The 25581-nt window shown below is 38.1% G+C and overlaps 3 protein-coding genes across 3 annotated transcripts in view; 2 read left to right on the forward strand and 1 right to left on the reverse strand.

Moving 5' to 3' along the window:
• Positions 1–9090, forward strand: part of pigh (phosphatidylinositol glycan anchor biosynthesis, class H) — a 38516-nt gene extending 29426 nt beyond the window's left edge. The window contains exon 5 of the mRNA XM_055016244.1: positions 4195–9090. The gene's annotated coding sequence lies outside the window, so the exon portion shown is untranslated. The remainder of the gene's footprint in view (positions 1–4194) is intronic.
• rhov (ras homolog family member V) lies at positions 8098–11313 on the reverse strand. The gene is made up of 3 exons (XM_023279482.3): positions 11015–11313; positions 10791–10849; positions 8098–9569 (listed from the first exon to the last, which is right to left on the reverse strand). Exons 1-3 carry the CDS (start codon positions 11217–11219, stop codon positions 9123–9125), a joined length of 711 nt encoding a protein of 236 aa, XP_023135250.1. The 5' UTR covers positions 11220–11313; the 3' UTR covers positions 8098–9122.
• A 1039-nt stretch (positions 11314–12352) lies between these two features.
• Positions 12353–25068, forward strand: vps18 (VPS18 core subunit of CORVET and HOPS complexes). Its single transcript, XM_023279491.3, has 9 exons — positions 12353–12789; positions 14146–14287; positions 15476–15567; positions 16333–16583; positions 18274–18627; positions 19827–21089; positions 21988–22197; positions 23135–23371; positions 24245–25068. The coding sequence occupies exons 1-9, from the start codon at positions 12687–12689 to the stop codon at positions 24539–24541; spliced, it is 2949 nt and encodes a 982-aa protein (XP_023135259.1). The 5' UTR covers positions 12353–12686; the 3' UTR covers positions 24542–25068.
• Positions 25069–25581: the final 513 nt, after the last annotated feature.

The raw sequence follows: 25581 nt of genomic DNA on the forward strand, positions 1-25581 counted from the left end.
TGCTGGAGGTGCTGAAGCTCAGAAAGTCTGAGATGTTTGTTCAAAATAAGCTCATTCTCAAGTCTTCTCTGAACTATCCTCTTTTGTTTTAACTTTCCCTAAACTTAGGAGTTAATGACAGAGCAGCACATCCAGACTCAGTCTCATTTATGTAGAGATTAAACTTCAGTGTCATTCATTGATGTTAAAGTGCAGTTTTTCAAATGTTTGTTGCACATGCTCCCGACCAAAGCAGTCCAGGTGGAAGACGATGTGAAGAGAAAGCTCCAGAGGATGAATATCACACATTTACATTGGAAATTAATGTCCTTTAATTAGACATTGTCATGCAAAAGTTGGATTTCCCTTTGTTGAGTGCTTTGTTGATGTTGGTTTCTAAATGTTTTTTGACACTCGGCCCCAAAGATTAAAACCTTCTACGGCTCACAAGCTGCAACAATTCACACATTATCAACTATCTTTCTGACTAAACTAAGATAAAAAGTGAAAAACTGCCTGATTCCTGCATCATGAATGTAAATCTTTTTGGTTTTTATGACAGTAAACTGAATATATTTGGGTTTGACATTTTAAAAACCAAAACAAGAAATGAATTACTGGAGAAAACGACAGATTAATGGACAAAGAAAATGTGTTTTCCAACATATATGGCTGAATTACTCCAACATTACAAGATACATACAATTTAAATTCTATTTTATTTATATAACGCCAGTTACAGGTCAAATTGTCTCAAGATGCTTTATTTTTATATTTTTTTGTCATACTTAAAATATGACAAAGTAAGAAATTTAAAGCTCTTGACTAACCCAATTTATTATTTGGTTTTTAAGAGATTAATCGACAATTAAAATAACTTTCTCCACTAAAACTAATAAACATGAGGTCACCTAGAAGGAACAGTTTTAAATACTGCAGTCACACGACGACAAGAATAAAGTTTGTCAACAAAAAGTAAATCTGCTGGTGGATTCCATTAAAGTCCTAATAAATGATAATAAAGTTTGATACTAAACGTATGTTGTGCTAAAAATCTCAAAGATATCAAGTTGAACATCTGGATGGAGGTTGATAAAAGTTGACCTCCCTTCATTTCTCTGGAGCCGACTCCATGGATTTTATGGATGGTGGTTAAAGACCTGCTCTTCTAGTGGTCTTCCTTCTGGTCGCTGTAAAAAGTCAGTCCATCCTGGCTGACTTCAACACCTCTTCATGACAACTTGTTCTGCCTCCGACCTGGTGGAAACTTGGGAAAACCCGTGGAGACTCGAAGAACTCATGGAGACTCGAAGAACTCGTCGGGCGGGGGAAGGTGTGGTGGGCGGTGGGGGGAGGTGGGGGAGTAGAGGGGGGAGGCCGCCACCCACCTCCCCGCCTACTCTCCGCCCTGACTCCACCCAGACTCCGCCTTGGCTCTGCCCATGTGGTCACTTCAGGAACTACGATGCCAAAGGGACGACGAATTTATTTCTTTTCATCTGATCTGTAGCTCAGTGAGTTAAGGATTTACCTATGGAGCTGCAGGTCGCTGGTTCAAGACCAGACCCTTCTTAAATTTTTTGAAAATCCTGACAAAGACAAAGAAAGAAAAATGCCGGTGGTGGGTCTTGAACCAGCGACCTTCCAGTTGGGAGTCTGTCTCCTTATCCCCTGAGCTACTCGCTCAGATACTAATTCTTCTTTTTTTTGCACATTTATCATCTATTTTTTGTCATTTTCGAGTTTTTTTTAACTCGAGTCTCGACTCGACCGTTTTTCTCAGGAGGTTGGACTTCAGCCTTTGTGCTGGAGGGTGGAACCCTCAGTTCCAAGACTTTCCAAAGCCTCCACACCTCCCGAGTCCTCAGGACCTGAGCTTTCACACAGTCTGAGGACTGAAATTTTCTAAGTCCCACAGTAGTTCTCTGTTAGTTTGAACCTTCAGACAGTCCAAGGACTGAAATCTTCTACGTTCCTGAGTAGTTCTGTGTTAGTTTGAACCTTCAGACAGTCCAAGGACTGAAATCCTCTAAGTTCCTGAGTACTTCTCTGTTAGTTTGAACCTTCAGACACTCTGAGGACTGAAGTTTTAAAAGTTTCTCAGTACTTCTCTGTTAGTTTGAACTTTCTGGTTAACAGAAGCCTTAAAACTTGTGACCATGAGTCTTGATTTCACATTTAGACCATCCATCTGAGTTCTTCTCAGACCTTCACCTGTGGGTTTTTTAGAAATCCTTAACAAACTTTGATTCTCTTCACTGAACAGTAAAGTTTGTGGCGATCAGAAGGTAACATTAGTTTGATCAATGCCTTCAACTACTAGTAGACTTTATCTGGAAAGCAGTTTTCTTAAATGAGTTCTTAGTAAATCTGTCCACAATCAAACCAAGAACATAGAAAGAGGAAATGTTTGAAGAAACAACTTGTTTTCATTTCAGACTAGAAAACGGCTTTAAGACCTGTAGCTGTTTTTTCTCTTTTTCATCCTTTTATTGTCTCTTCTGTTTAATTTGATCTTCTAAAGTTTAACTGGTGTCTTTTCAAATGTTTTGTCTTTAGTTTGATTCTTCTTAAATGTTTAGTTTTGCTCTTTTCTCACCTTTTATTCTTTTCTAATGTCTGATTTGATTTTGAAATGTTTTGTCTTTTTAATGTTTAATTGTTGTTTTTTCAAATGTTTTATTGGCTTGTTTGAAAAATTCCTTTTTCTTTCCCAATATTTAAATTTTGGATTAAATCTTTGTTAAGGTTTTTCTTTTCAGGTTTCATTTTCTTTTTAAATGCTTCATTGTATTTTCTGTTCAATTCCTATTTGAAGTTGTATTGTCTTTAAGATGTAATTTTCTAATTACACATTTAATTTTTTAATTAAATGTTTTGTCTTTTTAAAGGTGTAATAAACTAATTAAATGTTTTGCATTTTTAAAAATGTTTAATATTCTTCTTGTTGAATTGTATTTTTTAAATGTTTATTTATGGAAAATATTACATGTATTGTATCTTGTTGAATTGTCTCATTCAATATTTTGTCTGTTTAATATAATTTAATTGTATTTAATGTTTAACTCTATTAAACAGACAAAATATTGAATGAGATAATTCAACAAGATACAATACATGTCGTTATGAAATTAAACAATTTTTTTTAAAATTACAAATATTAAAAATTACAGATAAAATATTTTCCATAATTAAACATTTAAAAAATTCAATTCAACAAGAATATTAAACATTTTAAAAAATGCAAAACATTTAATTAGATTATTACACCTTTAAAAAGACAAAACATTTAATTAAAAAACTAAATGTTTATTTGGAAAATTACATCTTAAATGTCTTAAATATATTTAATAATAAAACTTTTTAAAAGTTTTATTGTATTTGTTGCGTTTCCAGCTTCAGCATCCATATTGAGGAAGGGAATCACACATTACTGTTTACGTTCGCTTCATTTATTATTTTGGCACCAGAAAATACATCGGTCACAACATCAGCTTCGCGCTAAAAAGATATATAGTGCGGGAAGTAACGTAAAGTGCTTCAGTGTCAATAAATCACGACATTTAAGACAGCCGGCCGGGCGTTGTACGTACATACGTCATGCTTGACAGGGCACACAATCCACAGCATTAACAAACATGAGTAAATACATAATAATTTGATAATACGTGGTAACACATCAACTTCACATAACAACTGTATCATAAACAAGCATTCCAAATGAGAGCATAAAACCTAACAGTATTAATTTTTTTCCTTTGATTTAATTGCTTTTTGTTATGTAGTTTATTTCTTTAATCTTCTTTTTCTGTCAAGATTTTAACCCCAACCTTAAAAATGAAATAAACCCTTAAATCACAATGAAAATACTTCTGTTGTCACAATCATGAGTTAGTCAATTATTCAGTTTATCAATTCAACTTTATTTGTTTAGCACCTTTTACACAGATGACAAAACTAAAGAAGCAAAGAGAAAAACTATGCTAAAGCTATGATTAAAACTCAAAAACATTTCAAAAAAAATATTTAACATGGTAATAAAATATGTTGTGTCCAGGGGATGGAGGAAGTTTATTGAAGTCTTCTTGGGCTCACATGGGAAATCATTTAAAATATAAACTTGATATTCAGTCTAAGGAAACTGCAGAGCGACAGAAGAACCAACAATATCTCCTGTTTTCTCCTTTGATGAGTCGACTCTTCTTGTGCTTTCAGACCAAAGAACTACAGACTCTTCACAACCTGCTCAAACTCTTGGTACAGGACCTCACCACACGGATCAAGAAGGTTTCCTTCTCATTTCTACTCTGAAGCTCACCTTCTCCTGCTCAAACTGCTGACAAATGTTTCTGCTGCTCTAAAGTCTGGTCTCCAGAACTTCCTAAAAGCTCTCAAAGTCTCTTCTGCTGCAGGTTGCTATGTAGAACTGTTGCAGAAAACCTCACTAAACCACATGGAGGGGCTCAAGATAGTCGTCCAAATGAAACCATACAAAAACCAAACTAGCACAACCCAAACGCTAAAGTCTCCTGCAGCCTACCAGAGAACCTCTGAGAATAGAGAATCAGGATAGGAACTCTTACCTTCTGGACAACCAACGCTGGTTCACAAACAAGAATACAGAATGTGTCTGACCAAAAACCTCTGAAGACTCACTACAGCCAAGATAAAGACACAACTCAGCTGCACCAAATCCACTAATCACTGCACACATTAGCACCATGTGCTAACTGTGGCTAAAGAACCACATTTACCAAGACAACCATCTGGTACAAAGCCCTAAAACACACCAAGAAACACAATAAAGACGATTTTACTGCTGGAAGCTGCAAGCCAACGCCTAAAGAACAAACTAAAGCAATGGAGCCAAATCCGGTTCAGTGGTGGAGAAGCAGAGGAAATGTTTGTCTGCAGCTAAATAAAGCAGGAAGACCCTGAGCTGCTCAGGTGTTCCTGATAACACCAAGCTGCTCAGGTGTTCCTGATAACACCAAGCAGCCACCTGGACAGCCAATAGGAACACAGCTTCCTGGAAGTCCAGAGGGCTGGGTTAGGGAAGGAAATTTAATTTAAAGTTGAAGCAGAAAGTTAACAAAGAAAGTTGAAAACCACCTTCTGATACCTGAAATCTCTGAGTTTTCACATAAAGAACACCTGAACATGTCAAACTGGCTTCATAGTAGAACCATCATTGTAAAAACATCATCGTATGTGTGTTGCTCAAAAAACATTAGGACCCGGCTGTCAGGGGACAAACATGTAAGAAACATGAGAACAGAGAGAACCCAACCAGTAGGTCACAGTTTATCATCCCCCAGTCATCTCCTGAAGTCCATATGGTGAGAGACATCAGTGTCTGGTTGTTAATTTACCAGAGGATGCTTATAATCATGCTGATGTGGTCTGTACTCTACAGTATTTTAGTGACTCAATAAATGCCTAAGTTGTTTTTTTTTAATGCTTTTTAGTTTTTAAGAAACATTTAATAGCCTATATGTAATCAATAAATGGCCTTTGCCTATCTTAAGAAAAATTCACTCAGAACTCTGATATGTTAACAGTACTAAATAAATCAATAAATACATGCATACACACAAAAATAAGTTAATACATTAACTGTGTTAAGATAAGATTTAGATTTTTTAAAAAGTTGTTTATGTTTTTGCAGAATCCAGTATTACTCACTGGTTGGTCATTACATTTTGTTAGTTTGATTTCACTGTTTAAAATGATGCTACCTCTTTTCAGACAGAACCTGTGATAATAAAACAATACAAAATTTTTAGTTCTGTGTTAATAAAGCACTTAAAGCTTTAAGTATGGCTAAATGCTTTTTCCAAAATTAAATATATCACTCCTTAGGTGGTAGTGGCCCCAAGTTCAGTAAAGTTGGAAAGATATTCACAGATTTGGACTTCCAGCATCAATAACTCATTAGATATAGGTTGTCAAAACATAAACGGTGCCTCTTTCCCATTGTTGCAAGGCAGACAATGTGCTACAAGCCCAGTTTTATCAAAAGTAGCTGTCTTTCAAGCTACAGGAATAACATTGGTGTCTATGGAGTGAACAGGGTCCGTCTGCAATTTGCAAAACCACTGCAACAGTAAAGAGAGACAAATATTCAATAACTTCACTCTTATACATTGTAGTGTCACTAAAATCACTGCAGCCTTCAACTGGCTCCTGTTGACAAAGTGTTTTAACAGAAATGTAAATGCTGTAATTTGATTCTTTTAATGAACCATGTAACTTGAATGGATGTGATGCTGGTGTGACCACAGTGCAGATGTCTGATGTTGCTCACAGTGGTCCAAGGGACACTCAGGGAGTTTGTGTGTTTGCTCAGAATCATGAAAAATTAGAGGGAACATTGGTACCAAGTACACTTATTACTGGAAGTATTTACTTTTTGTGACTCATGATCCCTTAATTATAGTTGCTGTCAGTTTGACTTGTAACGCTGCATCTTATTTGTCTTGTAACACTTCCTACCTACTGACTGGTGGCAGCTTTTAATCTGTATGTCATTGTTCACTGTAAAAAAAAAAAAAAAGAAATTAATGTAACTGGATGCAGTTCAGGCTTGTTAAAAGTGAAATAGGTCTGACCTAGTATGACTTCTAGCATGACTTTTACGGAAAAGTGAGCAGAATGTTCTTTCATAATTTGCTATCAGATTAACTAAACAGAGCCCTCTATGGCACAAAAATCCTGTATTGTATGCACAGAGAATGAACAAAAAAAAAATAAGAATCGTTATGTAGCATTCAGTATAGAGAATGATTATTAAAATTTTGTTATGGGCGCTGTTTTTTCACTTGCGTAAATGCTAGCAACTTTCTCATTTTGGTGAGGCGCATATGGATTCTGCTGCTGTTTATTGCTGCATTTATTTAATAAACTCAGAGGAAAAACATTTTTAAGACATAGTACTTTCATTTTTGATAATACCATTAATGTAAGCTGTTAGTGTCTGTATTTCATCACAGTAAAGTCTTGTTATTGGTGCCGAAATGTGGGAAAACTCTTCCACAAAGTCATGTGTCTGTTCATGTGACTGGATGCAGTTCAGACTGGTTTCATGTCGAAAGTGAAATCTTTCTAGTTCTGACCTCGTAAGATTTCTGGCATGACTTTTTGTAAACATGACCAAGATGTTCATTCACACGGTAAGCTGACATGTTGTGATGCCATTAAGTTAAAGGAGCAGAGTGCAGGTCTGAAAAGAGGCCTAAAAGTCACAAACTCAAGCTTTAATATCTATATTTTTATACACAGAAATGCTTTCTTAGCTTTAAATCCTTCCAGTGGTCATAGGTAACTGAGAGAAGTTCATCATGAGTCCACTCGTGTCAGATAACAAAACTGCAGCTCCCTCATTTGAGCTCTCCATAGAGGCCAGTAGGCCGACTGGTAAGATGTCCCACTTTAACCATCAATAACAGACGTTCAACCAGAGCTGACACATCCACCGCGTGATGGACGACACTCTGACTAACAGCTAACAGACTGCTGATGAATCGGGGTGACTGTGTGCTTTATGTTTTATCCTCTCGCTCATTTGTGACTCATCCCACTTTGAACAAATATAAAACGTGTTCTCCTCTGTTTGCTGCACAAACAAGCCTCATTTTTCTTCAAAAACCGACACAATGGGCCTTCGTATGCCTCTCTGACAGTCACACCTTTTGCACAATGTCCCCGCTCTATTGTCGTGATAAAACCTGCTCACTCGCTGCTACTGTTTATTCTCAATCAGTGAATTTGACTCAATCACTCTCCTGCGGCTCTCCCATGTCTGCAGGCACGATCAGACGAGGCAATCAGTCACAGCAGGGCACCGCCAAACACCCGTCGACAGTCATGCGGATTGCATTAGAACTGGCTGACCCGGCGCACGGCTGGAGCCCACAGGTTACTTTTCATATGTGTGGGCGCAGAGGTGGTTCAGGAAAAAGCTCCAGCAGTAGAGATGAGGATCATTCAGATGTCCTGCAGAGAGCAGCTCTAGTTTTAAAAAACTCCTCCGTCGGCGGGAATTAGCTGCTACTCTCGGACGTGGTGATTGCAAAGTGCTAAGAAGCTGCTCTAAAAATACACGTAACACACAGGCTATAAGTTGCACTTCATTTATTTGCACTCCGCCATGTAAAAAAAACACACACAGGTTAGAGCAGGAGATATCTGACAATAATATTTCATAGACAAACACTGTTTTAACAAACAGAACACACAAACATTTAACTTCCACAAGAAGCATAATAAAGCCTTGCCTTATTTACACATTTATATGCACTGGTTAAAGTGCAAAATATGCCTTTCTTATGCACGAGGCTTCTTTAAAGTGTATTATGTCACACTTACATTCACACAGAGGCTGTTTAGCATCCACTAACTGTACAAACTGGGCTGCCGAGGAGAAAAAGGAGTGTGTTGAGCATACAAACAAAGCTGGGCCGGGAGGATCTGCAGGGTGGAAGTCCTGCGGGGTTTGCTTTTACAGATGCAGATTGATGACAGGCAGGAACAAAAAGCCAAAGGTTAGCGCTCTCCTGCCACCCTTCACCTCGCACAAGAGGATTTTTCAACCGGCCGGGAGATTAAGACGCAAACAAACCCTCCTCCTGCTTCCACAAATATTAAGGCAGGTGATGAAATTCAAAGTAAATGCCAGGTTCTTTTATAAGACAAACCAGCCGGGGCAGCTTTTTTAAACACAGGTAGTGAAGAATGCAGCTGCTCACACTGCAACCTGAACTTGCATGTGCTGCGTATAAATAGTTTGGTGCAGCCAGATAGCAAGAACACAACAGCAAGGCAGCTCACACCCATCTGCTCAAACACACTTTCTGTTTCAATCTCCAGGCTGCAGCTCACCATGCAAATTCACAGCTTTTACATGATGGTGCGGCTTTTCCTCCTTTGAACCCTGAGTTCTCTTTGCAAACCATTCAAAGCTCGTGTGGTTTTTCTGTCCTGAAACGATAGAAAATTTGAATATAATGTAAACCAGACCCAGAATCCTCTCTGATGTTCGCTCCAGGATGAAATACTTAACAAGTCAGGATGCCAAACTGCCACACAAGTGAAAGTAAAATAGTTAAATAAGTTAAAAAAGTTTTGTCCCACAGGGTCAAGAGTCAGATGAAGCAGAAGAACTTCTTCCAGCTGCACCTTGAGAACGCCTTGGTGCGCCTGTCTGAGAACCTTCTCTTCTTGGTCTTGCGGGCTTTGTTCTTAATGGCGGCAAAGATGGCGGCGTCAAACGCCTCTTTTAAGTTCTTCTGCGTGAGCGACGAGCACTCGATGTAGTCCGCGGCCCGGATCTTCTCCGCCATGCCCCGGGCCCGAGAGCTCGGCACCGGCTTCACGTTGGAGCGGTCCAGGTTGATTAAGACATTCACGTCCAGCATCAGGTCCACCTGCGTCCCGACCAGTACAATGGGTGAGGACGGGTTGTAGGCGCGGATTTCTGGAACCCACTTCTTGGTGATGTTGTGGAAGGAAGTTGGGTTGACCATGCTGAAGCAGAGGAGGAAGACGTCTGTGTGGGCGTAGGACAGCGCTCTGAACTCATCAAACTCTTCCTGAACAGATCATAAGAACAAAACAAAGGTCAGAGGTCAGGGATGTTCAATTCAGATGCATTTGGGCTTTTATTTTGGAAAGAACTCATAACATCACTAACAATGCATCTGAGAGGGACATTAATTTACTCCCAAACTGCAAATTTTGACCACTAAATCTCATTATATTCACATATATTCCAGTATATTTTCAATTTAGTGCTTTCGTTTACACAAATAAAGACTTTTGCACCATAAATTCATGCGAAAAAGGCACAAATTCTTGCATAAAAGATCACCAGAGCCCATTGAATGTTGCTCAAAAACCCCAAATTGAAGCCTACACCCTTGACAGAAGACTAAACCACTGTGCAGGAAGTATTAACTACACAATTCAAACAAAAAGAGAATAAATACAATATAAAAACATCAGAGGAATTAGAGTGAAACTGTATAGACGAGATTAGGAAATCAGTGAAAGAGACTGAGTCACTGCAGATGATGCATTAACGTTCAATGTGAAATCGTGTTACTGAGTCACATATTGGATGAAGCAAGAAAGTGACAGGTTGTACTTTCATAGCTGTCATAATTTCTTATTTATGTTGTGTCATGTAGGAATTAACACTTGAAACTAACATTTTTTGGTGTTTTTTTCACTTATGTATAATCATTGCTATCATTTTTCTCTTATTTTATTGATTTAAAGCAATTTCAGTTGGACTTTCCATTTAAACTGTGCTACGAAATCATGCCATTTATTCTGCTATGGGTTCAACATCACATAAACAGCTGGAATTCAAAGTTTAATGCTTAAAAAAAAGCACAAATTTTCCATTATTTTGTTGATTTAAAGCAGTTTAAGCTACACTTTCTTTATAATCTGTGCTATAAAATCACACAATTTATTTTGCCTGGATTCAACTAAATATAAGAAGCTAGAAATCTAAATGAAATGCTAAAGAAAAGTGCAAATTTTCTGTTATTTTACTGATCCCCAGCAATTTAAGCTGCACTTGGTGCATTAAAAAAATCATATAACAATCTAAAATGACATGCTAGACAGTACACGTTTTCTGCTATTTTGTTGATTTGAAGCAGTTTAAGCAGCACTTTTGTATAATCTGTGCTATAAAATCACACTATTTCTTTTGCTATGGATTTAACATCATGAAACAAGGTAGAATCTAAAATGAAATGCTAGAAAACACTTTTATTTTCAGTAAAAAGTAGTATTCTTACTTGTCCTGCAGTGTCCACAAGCTGAACTTTGACTGGAGATCCTTCTACTTGGACCTGACCTGTTGGAAAACGCAAGTTTACTTCACTTTATTATACATTAGAAAAAAAAAATTAAAAACTTGAAAATGACGCACAGAACTTCACTGTTAAGATATCCTCTCATTATATATCAGGCTGTGTTGCATTAAAACGAGCCCAGAGTGGGTAATTTGAACACTACTGACCTGAGAAGACGTCGAAGCCAGTCTGCTGGTACTCTGCTGGGTATCCGTTGGACGTGTAGCTGATTATCATGCTGGTTTTACCGACGGCTCCGTCCCCGACCAGCATGCAGCTGATCACGCCGGGGTCCAGCTCATCCTCCCGGGTCAGACCGACGGCGGAAGGGACGCGGGACTCGTGGTAGAAGTAATCCATGTGCGGTGGCATGTCGAGCAGGACATGAACCCTGAATGTGAGTCTGATCAGCGGAGGGAGGATCACATACTGACTCTACTGCTGCTCGCAACCAAGACTCATGTGGAGGGAGGAAGACTTTCTGCTCAGGCAGGTTCTGATTTACATAAACACTCCCACCTGCTTTACATAGATAGATAGCTAGATAGCTAGATAGCTAGATAGATAGATAGATAGATAGACAGACAGACAGACAGATAGATAGATAGATAGATAGATAGATAGAGAATAGATAGATATCTAGATAGATAGATGTTAAAAGAGAAAATTTAAAAAGAAATTTAAAACACTTAAAAATCATTTGAAAAATATTTATATATTAAAAATTATTTATAGAGCCTATTTTAAAACAAGAAGATTTAACTAACCAAAATTTGTAATAATAATAATAATAATAATAATAATAATAAATGTACAAAAAGCAAGACAGAAAGTAAAAAGAATAACATGACAACTTGTTTTCAGATATAAAATAAAAAACTGCAAAAAGCAGAAATCAAACAGTATAAAAGTTTCTAATTTTTTTTTTGTAAAATTAAAATAATGCTAAAATTCTAAAATGACAACATGTTGCAAGACAACAACATTATCAACAACAACAAAAATTACATAAACAATGGGGAAAAAAGGAAGAAAAAAGCAAAAAACAGGATATAAGCTTGCAAAATCAATCAAAAAGCAGAACAGAAGAAAAGCTGTTTTTGAAATAGAATGAACAAAGTAGGATAGAAAAAAACCCAGTTGTGCCTCAAATGTCAATGTATTTATTTGTATTTAAAATCTCTAAAAACTATGCTGACAAGTCTAAACCTTAGACTACAAAGGCATAATAATAATAATAATAATAATAATAATAATAATAATAATAATAATAATAATAATAATAATAATAATAATAATAATAATAATAATAATAATAATAATATAACAAGAGCAAAAATCACAACAAAAACAGGACATATATATTATATAACTATTAGTAGTTTAAATAACTATTTTTCTCCTAAATCGTCTCCTAATAAACGGTGTCTCTCTGTAGCTGTGGACGAACTGCGCCCCCTGCTGTCAGAACCAGAACTACACCCACAGCGGCCACATGATTTAGTGTCACCTGACTTTCAGGATCCACCCTGCTGTGGAGTCGGAAGCTAAGTTAGCTGCTATGATAGCATGAATGATTGAAATGTCATTTTTTCTCACATTACTGCCACAGTTTAAGCGTTTTACTTATTTCTGCTGAATTTAGACTCTCGGACGCGAAGAAAGAAAATACGTCAGTGGTGTTTTAACGGTTGAAAGCTGTGTTAGCTTTGCTAGCTGCTAGCGGTTAGCCATGTCGTTGTAGAATTGACTCCTCGCCTGCCAGTGTTTTTATCTGGATTATCTGAATTAATTTACAGGAATTAAAACACGGTTAAGGAAATCGAAGTGTATTTGATCATGGCTTCAATTCTGGATGAGTATGAAGACTCGCAGAACATCAGGCAGAGCTCGCAGCAGCACAGCCGCCTGTCAGGTACCAACATCGGGATAACGCATTCAGGTAGGTGGCCCTCTTCACATGAGCTCCACAACAGGCTGCATTAGAGTGTTTTAAACAGATTAAATTGGAATATAGTAGTTAGAGAGAGCTCTTGTGTATTGAGGACTAAACTGAACACAGTAGAAATACAGACTGCTTCCCCTGTATGAAGTAGCTCCAGAGTAACTTTAGCTGTTTTTCTGAAAAAGGATGTTCCAGTTGAATTTTCATTTATAGACTTTGTGCAATATCAGTTTCTCTACATTTACGATAATCTGTGTAATATCAGTATTTTTCTGCTTGCAGACAAATCTGTGCAATGTGCTTAAAATCTGTGCAATACTAGTATTGTCTATGAGTATTTCTAGTTATAGAAGAATTGTGCAATATTTTTTATTTCCACATCCAGGGGAATTTGCACAATCTGAACTGGTGTTTATGTCTATTTTTTTCAATTGTTTTGCTGATGTTTCTTAAAGATTTGTACTATCCCCCTTTCTGCCGTAACAATGCAAACTTCCCCACTGTTGGATTAATAAATGCTTACTGTATGATATCATAAATAGCCTGATGTAAAGTTTGTCATTTATTATTATCTTAATTATGCAAAGGCGATGATAAAATATCCCAAATATACAGCCCTAAACCTAAATACACAACAGTACCTACAGTGGCTTATAGATTCAGTGTTTTCATTTTTAGGCAGATTTCATTTGTTATTACTTTGTTGCTTTATTTTATATTTACCGAAGTGAGTGGGTCGCTTTCAGTAATATTACTGCTGCAGATGTTATTGCATTAAAGCCTTAAAACTGAAAATTCCCTGAAATAATCCACTTGATATGAAAGAAAAAGGAGGATCCTTCAGAGGAAACTATAGATGGACTAAATGTACACTAAATGTAAAAAAAAAAAAAAAAAAAAAATGCTGGTTCCAACCTGAGCTTGATCACTTTGTTTATATGATTTTACTGTAGAAACTTTGATTTTGTGCATAAGATCTCAGCTGTTTGCTTTCAGGGAAGCATTCAGGTCAATACGGTTAGAATAGATCACAGTGACGCATCTGAAAATGTAAATAATTTATGAACATCCGGCTGCTGTGTCACCACTGTAGATGGTGCACAGCTCCTCTCTCAGTCTGGAGATGGTATGAATCGTGTTTGATGAAATCTAGAAAGGAAGGAGATGTTCTACTTTCAGTTTGAGACGTTGTCTGGAAGCAGATTTCTAGATTTGTATAATGCTGTATCACTTAATGAGATGCAACTGAAGTCCGTTGGTCTATGGCCCACTTCAGCCCGTAATAATAAACATTAAAGCTCCTACATGTTGAATTTCTGCTTTTACTAACACAAACTCATTTCGTCTCATCAGGCTTCGTGAATGTGAGACTCGAGGAAGAGAAGCCGATATTCAACAAGCAGAGGATCGATTTTACGCCTCCGGAGAAGATTAATCATCTGGCTGTCTGCAACAATCATCTGTGCATGAGTCTGGGAAAAGACACTCTGCTGAGGTGAACATAATAAGCACCTAAAACACTGTGTTAACGGTTACTAGTGTTTCTGTAGTTTTAGTTGGATTATTTCAAGTTAATAGCTGGTTTTCACTCATCTATTGTTGTCTGTTAAGACTTCTAAAATAGTCACTCCTGCTGATAGGACTGCAACTAACACTTCTTTTCATTATTGATTACAGTTTTTCTCAATTGATAAGACACTATTCCTGAAAAATAGCACACATTTCCCAACACACTGCACACAACTTTTTTTATTTGAACAGAATTCACAAAGCACTGCACACTTGTGTCAAAAGCTCACTTTATTGTCAAAATCTGAACTTTGTTTTCAAAATTAAGACACGCAAAGTAAAACTAGGACACTTGCTCCTCTGACATCCATTGTGAACAGCTAATTCTGTTTCCCAGCACGTTTTATAGCGTGCAGTTCATTGGCAAAAGTGTTTTCAGTTTTGACCTGTTGTGTCTTAATTGTGACAGCAGTGTTGGAACAGTGTCCCAATTCTGCTGCCTAGTGTTCACTTTTTGAAAAATGTGTGCTTTAAGTGTAAAAGTGTGTTCAAATGAACAAAAAACATGTTCAGTTTTTTGCAAAAAGAGTGCAAGAGTTTTGGAAACTGTGTGCAAACCATGAATAGTGTCCAAAATTTTGACAGAGTCCTGGTTTTGAGAAATGTGTGCAGTCAGTTGGTGGCTGTGTGCAGTGAATGGAATTTAGTGTCTTATCAATTGAGAAAAACTGTAATCTGTTGTTTATTTTCAGGATGAATCAATCAGTTTTTTTCTCTCTAAACTGTCAGAAAATGGTTAAAGATCTTGATCAGTGTTTCCTACAGTCAAAGATTACAAATGTCATGTTTTGTCTGTAAATATCTACGATGATTTCAGTCTTTGTGACCAAAACATCAACTTGACTTTTTAATAAATGAATACAAAGGTCTGTTGACGTTTTTGATTCTCTAAATAGTTTGCATGAGTTCTACTTGTCCACAACATAAAGATAATCAGTTTACTACCACAGAGGAGTAAAGAAACCAGAAAATATTCACATTTACGAAGCTGGAAAAAGAGAATTTTGACATTTTTTTTCTTTAGAAGTTGCTTAAGCTGGTTATTTGATCATCATTGTAGTTAGTTAATTTAATAATTGACTAATGCTTGTGTGTTTTCGTGTTTTGTTCTCAGGATTGACTTGGCCAAACCAGATCAACCCAACCAGACTGAATTAGGAAGGAAAGATGACAGCAAAGTGCACCGATTGTTCTTGGACCCAACAGGTGAAAAAAAAAAAAAAGAAGCCACAGTGGTTATTCAGTTTTTCCTCTGAAAAACGTAGTTAAACAAGTAATTACCAGTCATTTAATGAGGCTCTCTGGTAGTCGTAAGAGTTTTTCCTGCTCTGAATGGACCTTCGGAGTGACAACACACAACAATTACCATGACTGGTCCACATACAGTAAAGGAAATGAGACTGTGTGACTTCTTTGATAGAAATTCCAGTGTTGTCCTTGTATTCTCACCATTTGATAAACATAAATGTCCATTTTGTTTGAGTAAATGAAACTCAAATTATGAAAACTGATTAAAAAGTCAAATTTTTATTCTCAGTTTTTAGCATTTTGATGCTTGTGGTTTTCCTTCGGTGCTGGCTAAAATGTCAACAAAAAAATCTGTGTCGGAAAAACCCTGGTCTTTCTACAGTCATAATATAATTGTATAATTACAAGTGCTTTATAAATACACATTTATTTTGTATAGTTTCTTTTGATTCTTTTTCTCTTTTATCCAGTGAATTTTATACATTCATCCAGTATTCTAAGGCAACAAGAATACACAAACCTCATTTCTAGCGTAACTTTTAAGACACTGTTATCAGGTTGATTAAATAATAAATCTCAGAGACTGCAGCAACACAGATTCCCCAAATCCCCAAACTGCACACATAACACTACTGCATAATTTATAAAATTACTGTATTAGTGTCAAGGGTATGACGTCTTAACAGCAGCATCATCCTCCTCGTCATTATTTTCACACTGCAGGCTCCCATCTGCTGATCAGCCTGAACACCAGCGAGTGTTTGTACCTGAACAGAAACACCCAGAAGGTTCGCAGTCTGTCCCGCTGGAGAGGCCACCTCATCGAGAGTGTGGGCTGGAACAAGCTGCTGGGTAACGAGACCAGCACCGGCCCCATCCTGGTGGGAACCAGCCAGGGCATCATCTTCGAGGCCGAGATCTCTGCCAGCGAGGGCAGCTTGTTCAACACCAACCCAGATCAGTACTTCAGACAGGTCAGAAAATGTCTGTTACGACAGTTAGTTTTTACTATGTGCTGGTCTTGTAGTAAGTAGTTTAACCCTCAGAACTCCAAGCAGATTCTGGGTGGTTTTTTTTTGTTGCTCCTGCCACATTTTCCACATTTTTCACTGCAACACAAAGTCATGAACTCCTGTGAAGGTCTTTGATTATTTATTGAAAACTTGGAGTCAACATGTACAACATTTTTCCAGTTGTACACAGATGTTACCAAAACTGGAAAAAAATGCTGTAGATATTTAACTATTTACATTTTTACAACCTCCACAAACTCTGCATTTTCACTCTACTTTGCAAAACAACTGTAGAGAGATATTTCACCATGCTGAACGTATCTTCCAACAATTTGCTGAAAACTTTCTGAGCCATGCTGCATTTATGTTATTGCACAAATGTATTTCATTTAACTCTCATTCCCTCTAATTTGTTTCCGTACTTGTCTCCTCTGTATTAACAAAGAAAAGTCTCAGAATTTTTTTACATGCCTGTTGGTCACTGAGCTGGGTCAGTCATCGCTTTACAGTAGCACTAAGTAGGGGGGGGATATTTAGTTTTTAACAGCCTGCTCACTTTTTAATTTTTGCGTATTTTTAAATAGGACATGTAGAATAACAACTCTGATGAAAAATCTGAATTTTAGAATAAAATTGTGTTCATTTTCCAACAGAATGGCACAGCAGACATGGTCAGTTCTGTCTGCGAGTTGAAAATGCAATGATTGTTTATGCTTTTACAGTTTCTGGCTCTGATAAATTTGGTAATTTTGGCGATTTTTCTTGTAAAGGCAACATGCACGGGTTCAGGGATCAGAAGGTTTAACTGTTCTAACTAAAGCATTGTAAAAGAATCCGATACTTTTTGAGAAACATGTACATTTGTGTGCCACTTGCATCAAAAACTAGCTATGTTTATAGCAAATACTTTTCCAGTAGCTTAAACAGAAATTTAAATTTAGAGTACTTCACTAGTCTAAAACTAAGAAAGCACTCAGAAAAGTGTCAGATTGAGCACAATCTAACAATAAGGTTAAACATCATGCAAAAAAAGTGTTGTGTGCATTGATTGGGGATCAAATTCTTCATTACAAAAATCATAATTTAAATGCAGCTGAAATGTGCGACACTTTGTGCACACATGACGATGCACTCAATAAAAGTTAACATATAACATTTAAAATGCCTTGTAGGTTAATGTCCACATGCCAAAGTTGAATGTGGTTACACATTACTGTAGTCAAGGGATTATCTGCCACTTTATTCTGATCCAGCTTACATAACACCTGATACTTATTTTCATCAAAAATAAAACTCAATCAGAAATCCTGATACATTGCGGTGGTTGGAACAGATGTCATTGGTCCCAGTTTCATCTTGCTGGTTTAAAATTAATTCTGATCATACAATTATTCTATTTTTCACTTGCAGCATAGTATTGCAGGTTAAATGCAAATGTAAACCAGTGAAAGATGCGCTGTGCTTAACCAGTATTGCACATTATTAGAATATTAATAATTAATTTAAGCAAGTAGTATCTCTGATCCTGACCGACAAAGGTAGAAGTGTTTATTTGTTTAGTTGTCTGATCGTGTACATCCCTAAAATAAACAGCAGTCTTTCCTTCTCTTTGCATGTAACTAAACGGTAATATATTCTTTTCCTCGGGCAGGTCCACTCTCTGGAGGAGGACGGTAAACCTGCACCAGTCTGCTGCCTGGAGATCGAGCGAGGCCTGGAGAACAAGTACTTCATCATCGCCACCACCCGCAAACGCCTCTTCCAGTTTGTGGGGAAGGTGGCCGAGGGGTCGGAGCAACAGGGCTTCAGCTCCATCTTCAACCAGAACCAGGACCTGCTGCCCAGCTTCCAGGAGTTTCCAGCCAACATGGGATATAGCGAGATCACCTTCTATACCTCCAAGCTTCGGACCTCCCCCAAGGCCTTCGCCTGGATGATGGGTAATGGAGTTCTTTATGGGCAGCTGGACTACGTCAGGCCTGATTCGCTGCTGAGTGACGTGCAGGTAAATGTCATTCATCCTTGTTTTTATCTTTACGTTTCATGTATTGTCTCTGTGTTAAGGATGGAAATGTCAAACAATTTCCTGCACCCATATTCAGCCACATTTACAATTAATTAGAGAGTAATAATGTAGGTATGGTGAATGTTTCTACATATGCTGATAAAGCCACTTTTGATCACCACCCTTTACCTCCATTACAGTAGGAATTTGAAGAACGGAAAAAGTAAACACTAGGTTCCTTGTTTAATAAATAAAATGGAAATTTTAAACAATTACCTAAACCCATATTATCCCACATTTACAATAAATCAGTGTTATAATAAGTGACTATTTCTCCATACACTGATAAAACTGTTTTAAACCACAGACTCTTAAAGTTCAAATCACCTTTGTTAAAGTAGTAATTTTAAGCACTGACAAATTAAAGAACAGGTGACTTGAAATATAAATTAAATAAAAAAAAAACAATGACTTCATTTCAAATTGCTCTTCAGCTGTTGTCCTGACAAACTCCAAAGTATTGAACAGAGCAAATTAGCTTGTCTTCCACAGTAAATAACCTGTAATCTTGTTAATCTCTTTACAGTGGTTTAAAACCACAGTAAACCTCATAGCTGATCTACATGATGGACTGACTCATTCCCCAGTTAATCCAGCTGCTGCAAACAGCTGCTCAGGTCAACAGATGTCCAGAAATACTGTTGCAGCAATTTTATCAGTCGAGAAAATCAGTCAGTATAAAATGCCACAGTGAAAATGGATTTAAACTCAGAGCAGGGTCTTACAGATTCATTTCACTTTAGTTTGACCGATGTAGAAACATGAGAGAGTTTCCAGCCTGTGTTAGCGTTTAAAAATCCTAGTTTATCTTTAGCATGAGCCTTAGTTAGCTTGCTACACAGACTTGTTTTTAGCTTTCAGCAGCTTGATCCTGCTTCATCAGTACAACTTCCACAGTTAGCAGACAGACAGAACGGAGGTACATGTGTTTTATTTAGCATTATGGTCAGTCAGGAAACACATCAATAAGAAGCTCCACCTGGTGGCATAACTAGATACTACAGCAAACCTACAAGACATTTTCTGACTGTTAAATTGTCCTCCATTATCTTTTGCCCAAATATATTTTTAAATAAATTACTAACTGCAATTAATCATTAACATCCCTACTTTGTACCTCCTCTTCCACCATCACACAGGTGTGGGAGTACACTCCAGATATTGACCTCAGCCTCAACAAGCCCATCTCCATTGTGCTGACCCAGTTCCACTTCCTGCTCCTGCTTCATGACCGAGTAAAGGCCATCTGCACTCTGAACGGACAGGTGGTTTATGAGGACGTATTCCCAGATAAATTTGGCACCCTCAAGAGGATGATCAAAGATCCAGCTGGTGGGTTGGTGTGGATCTACACTGAGCGGGCAGTTTTCAGATACCACATCCAGCGCGAGGCCAGAGACGTCTGGCAGATGTACATGAGCATGAATAAATTTGATCTGGCCAAAGAGTACTGCCGCGATCGGCCTGAGTGCATGGACATGGTGCTTGCCAAGGAGGCTGAGCACTGCTTCCAGAACAAGAGATACCTGGAGAGCGCCAAGTGCTATGCTCTGACACAGAACTATTTCGAAGAGATAGCGCTCAAGTTCATCGAAGCCAAACAAGAGGAGGCCCTGAAGGAATTCTTACTGAAGAAACTGAATAACCTGAAGCAGAGTGAAAGAACACAGATCACCTTGCTGGTCACCTGGCTAACAGAACTCTATTTGAACCGCCTCGGCCAGCTGGAGAGCGACGGCAACAGTATCATCTTCCAGGAAACCCGCGACGAGTTCCGGCAGTTCATGAGCAGCTCCAAGCACAAGGAGTGTCTGTACAACAACCGCACCACCATCTACGACCTGCTGGCCAGCCACGGCAACGTGGACGACATGGTTTACTTCTCGGTCGTCATGCAGGACTACGAGAGAGTGATTTCCCACTACTGCCAGCATGATGACTACAGCGCCGCTCTGGATGTGCTCGCCAAGCACTGTGACGAGAAGCTTTTTTACAAGTTCTCACCCGTCCTCATGCAGCACATCCCCAAAAACGTGGTGGACGCGTGGATTCAGATGGGCAAGAGGCTGGACCCGAAGAAGCTCATCCCAGCTCTGATGAACTACAGCCAGATGGGCAGCACACAGCAGATCAGCGAAACCATCCGCTACATGGAGTTCTGCGTCTATGAGCTGAACGTGATGGAGGAGGCGATACACAACTACCTGCTGTCGCTTTATGCAAAGTACAGGTCGGACTCTCTGCTTTTGTATCTGGAACAGGCAGGAACACACGCCTCAGAGATTCACTATGACCTGAAGTACGCCCTCAGGCTGTGTGCAGAGCATGGCTACCTGAGGGCCTGTGTGCTGGTTTATAGGATTATGGAGTTGTATGAAGAAGCAGTGGATCTGGCCTTACAAGTAAGTGCATGTAAATAAATTCCGTTTGACCCTCTGAACTGCAAAACCCACAAGCTGATTAGAAAGGCATGTTGTCTTTGAGAAAATCACTACAATCACACTATTGATTGGAGCCAGAAGGTGTAGAAACAGAAAGAAATGTTACATTTTGAATTTTCCATGTGTGGGATGTGTGTTTCTGTAAGGAAAATTGACATAAAGTAGAATTAAAATTATGATATTTCATGAAAATCATTTCAGTCAACATATCTAATTTTAAAAAATGCCCAAAATAAAGCCAGATTCTGTAAAAAAAAAAAAAAAAAAAAAAAAAACGAAAATTCTGTTCTTCACGATGCAAATAAGAACCCATTATTAACTCAGCTGCAACTATCCACAAGGTAACAAAAATTCTGTGAACATTCACGTGAAAATCAGTCTCGGTGTCCAGATAAAACGTACTGAAACAATCAAATAAATGCAGCATGGCTCAAAAACAGTGTACAGAGGAGCAAGTTGTTGGAAGATACATTCAGCATGGTGACACTGGAGCTGATGCACCAAGTGGTATAAAATGTTTGTAGAAAATAAATAAGTGTTTAAACATATACAGCATGTAGAGCCACCATTTTTTGGGCACTTAAAATATAACATTTGTACATGTTAATAATAGTTAGAGTTCTCTCTATATCTAGCTGTAGATGTTCTGTTTCCATAGAGGTGCCATACTTTATATTGCAGTAAAAAATGAACCCACAGTGAGTAAAAATGTGACCGGTGTAAAGAACACCCCGAAAATTACTTGTGGTTCAAAGGGTTAATCACAGAATATATTCAAAATCATGTAACTGTGGTATCAGTATTCAGAGTATTACAATTCTTCAGATTATCATCGATATATTTTTGTTCTTGTTTACAGGTGGATGTAGACTTGGCAAAGACGTGCGCTGACCTTCCTGAGGATGACGAGGAGATGAGGAAAAAGCTTTGGCTGAAGATCGCTAGGCACGTGGTGCAGGAGGAGAAAGATGTGAAGAAAGCCATGAACTGTCTGTCCAGCTGCAACCTGCTCAAGATCGAAGACATCCTGCCTTTTTTTCCAGACTTTGTCACCATCGACCACTTTAAGGTCTGTATCAAGAATGACTGCTTTTCAAATTTTTGTTCTGGTCAAACTAGGTGACATCTGCAGTTCTTTACTGATAACATTTGTTAAATTACCTCCAACATTTCTGGGTTACTGAAATGGTAAGTTAGCTCAATGTGTTAGTGTTAACATATAAACATAAATAGGGCTGTAGTCTCCAGTTTGACTGATTGGCCGATGTGCTCTCATCTGACCAAATTGTCATTGGTCAGACAATTTCCAGTGTTAATATCATTAAGAGAAAAGCCTACAAGGATTCAATTAATTATTTTTGCTGGTTGGACGATCAGACTACCTGTGAACACCCCCATGTTTCCACAACTTTGAACTGGCCCAACCTAATGGAGACAGTTAGGTGTAACATTATTTAACGTTTGCAGAACATTTACTTAGAGTCAACTCCGAACTGCTGTGGCTGCATTTTGTTAAAACTGATCGACAAAAAGTGGAATGTGTACTTTGTAAATAGCAATTTGCATATTTCAACAACAAACAGGGCAGGTTATCTAAAAGCAGCGGCTAACTTTACCGTCATATTTCTCAATAGTCCTTGTGCTGGAATCACCTGTTGATATAGTTCTGTTTTCAAAAATCATATGAATAACAGCAGGTGCACGCTTGACTGTAAACTGACCAAATTTAAATGATTTAATAAGCTGCATATACTAGCTTTTTATAGTGATTTTGAATTAATTTAGGCTAGTAAGGCTGCAGGTAGACAGCACTCCATGGAACATTTCGTTCGTCTACAGATAACATACAGATATTTTCTCTCATTGACCAATTGATTGGTTGAGAGTAGGTGCCACTGTGGATGAGCAGGATGTTCGTCGGTTTCCAACAACCCTAAACGTAAAACATACATACTCATTTGACTCTAATTAATGTACTTTCTCCTTTGTTCATGACCGTTTCTCAGGAGGCCATCTGCAGCTCACTGGAAGAATACAACCAACACATTGAAGAGCTGAAACAAGAAATGGAGGAGGCAACAGAAAGTGCCAAACGTATCAGAGAAGACATCCAGGAAATGAGGAACAAGTACGGTGTGGTGGATTCCCAAGAAAAATGTGCCGCTTGTGACTTTCCGTTGCTCAACAGGCCGTTCTATCTGTTCCTGTGTGGTCACATGTTCCACTACGACTGCCTGTTCCAGGTAACTCACCAGGACAGCTTGCATGCTTCTTTTTCACTGATAATACACATTAAGAGTTGCAGTTCCCTAATGTCACTATGTTCTCAAACACACAAGATGCTTTACTTTTCTTTAACCCTCTGAAATCCAAGCAGTTTCTGGGTGTTTGTTCATTTGCTTCTGTAACATTTTTACTCACTGTGAGCTTGTTTTTCACTGTAATATAAAGTCCTGCACCTCTAAGGAAACAGAACAGCAGTGAAGAAGGAGAGAGAACTCAGAGATGTCTTCTGTGTAGTATGATGCCATCGCAATGCTATAAATCATAAAAGAAGTGTTCACGGATGTCATCAATACGGGAACAAAATGGTCACTGCATACTAAAGACATTTTACTACTTTCATTTTTAATTAGTTCCCACACTTGGTTCCTCTCTGCTCGGTGTAACCACATCCTGCCGTCAGCTGAAAACAGTTAGAATTTTTGTCATGTAGCTGTTGGTCACAGCCGAGTTATTAATGGCTTCTCAGTTGCAAAAAAGCCTGTCAAATTTTTTTTTAAGGGTTTTCAATGCAATCTCATTTTTGCAAACATTTTCTTTCTGGTGACATTTTAAAAAGGACATGTGCAAAGTGAGTTTGATAAAACAGCGTAATTTCAAACTCAGATTTGTAGTTCAGGGACTATTGTCAAGTTGAAAATTCAGCCATTCATTCTGTTTTTACAGTTTCTGGATGATAAATGGTGTTAATGTGGGATTTTTTTGGAGATAACATGCTTTTGAAACCTATCTGGGGGGTTTGGAGTTCAGAGAGCTAATTCGTGACCAAAAATCAACGCCAACTGTCGTATGGTAGTAATTCCCTCGTGTGCCTTCTTTCTTCCACCTTGTAGGAGGTGACCCCTCACCTGTCAGCCTACAGGCAGAACCGTCTGGAAGAGCTGCAGAAAAAACTGGCTGCAACCACGCAGTCGTCCAAATCACGCCACCGTCCGGTGCCGAAAGATGAAGGAGACACTTCCAGCCTGGGAAAAGGCAATGCCGGCACGAGCCGCGAGCAGATAAAATCAGACATTGATGACATCATTGCGTCCGAGTGCGTTTACTGCGGTGAACTCATGATCAAATCCATTGACAAGCCTTTCATTGATCCGCAGAAGTTCGAGGAGGAGAAATCCAGCTGGCTGTGAACGAAGACATTCCTTCTCTTAATGTGAAAAAGAGACACGACAGCTTCCCATCAATGTGTCAGTGAACGTACGTCATCCATAGGACAGGTGGATGCTCACCTGGTCACCTGTTGGTAGTGCCTACTGCTGAAAACTTGTATCAGCTTCAGTTCCTCACAGAATACACTTATTTTGTTGTCAGTATTTGAAGCTCATTTAAAGATCTTTGCACTTTGAATGAGAAATGGGAGTGTGGGGATAATCTATGGTGATGTCCGATATTACCAGAGCTGTATGCTGCATACATGTGCCTGAACCTCTGACGATGACTTTAGAAAGGATAGATCTGCACTATACCTACTTTATTAACTGCATTAGGTTATGCACTTATTTGGTTCATTGACAACACAACGTGAACTGTCCTTCTGTGTTCAGTCTCCACAGTTCTGTGTTCATCTAGCAGTTAAACTGGAGAAGATCAACTGTTCATATGTAAACTGTTCAGCAGTTTAACTGTGGCGCATTAAAGCTTTGTCAGTTTTAATAGACTGATTGTTCTGTTTGTTTAACGTGTAATAAATATTTAACAAATCATTTTATGTGTAAGCTGCACTAAGAGAAATCAATACACATTATCAAGGTTTTTCAGGAAGCAGATCTCTGGAGGAGATCAACCAGCTTATTTATCACAATCATTACAACTATAAATATTCATGAATGCATGCATAAAAATAAATATGGATTTTTGAGAGGTTTCTGGAGCTCTCAGTTAACACCTGAAATGAATAATTTAAAGCACATTTCTGTTTTGGTATGTTTTTTTAAATGAAAGGCTTTATTAAACTTTTACCCCAAAAAGTTAGTACATATTGTGTCAGAAACAACTACCCACACAATACAGGAGAGAGAAAAAAACTGTACAATGATGAACAAGTAATATATAAATAATAAAAAGAATGACCAACATTAGAAAGGGAGCAATTAATTGAAGATGAAATATGTTTCTGTAATATTTAGTGGCATTGTTAAACCTGGGTGTCTGAGATTGCAGCTTAAAATGT

Source organism: Amphiprion ocellaris, chromosome 12 (assembly GCF_022539595.1).
Source record: "Amphiprion ocellaris isolate individual 3 ecotype Okinawa chromosome 12, ASM2253959v1, whole genome shotgun sequence".
NCBI lineage: Eukaryota > Metazoa > Chordata > Actinopteri > Pomacentridae > Amphiprion > Amphiprion ocellaris.

Bases quoted from the DNA above. Each gene is read 5' to 3' on its own strand.
- rhov (XM_023279482.3), bottom strand. From the start codon at position 11,219: ATGCCACCGCACATGGATTACTTCTACCACGAGTCCCGCGTCCCTTCC. The intron at 10,850-11,014 runs GTCAGTAGTGTT...GTTTTCCAACAG, and splicing joins TGGCTTCGACGTCTTCTCAG to GTCAGGTCCAAGTAGAAGGA. The intron at 9,570-10,790 runs GTAAGAATACTA...TGATCTGTTCAG, and splicing joins TTGTGGACACTGCAGGACAA to GAAGAGTTTGATGAGTTCAG.
- vps18 (XM_023279491.3), top strand. From the start codon at position 12,687: ATGGCTTCAATTCTGGATGAGTATGAAGACTCGCAGAACATCAGGCAG. The intron at 21,090-21,987 runs GTAAGTGCATGT...TCTTGTTTACAG, and splicing joins CAGTGGATCTGGCCTTACAA to GTGGATGTAGACTTGGCAAA. The intron at 22,198-23,134 runs GTCTGTATCAAG...ACCGTTTCTCAG, and splicing joins TCACCATCGACCACTTTAAG to GAGGCCATCTGCAGCTCACT.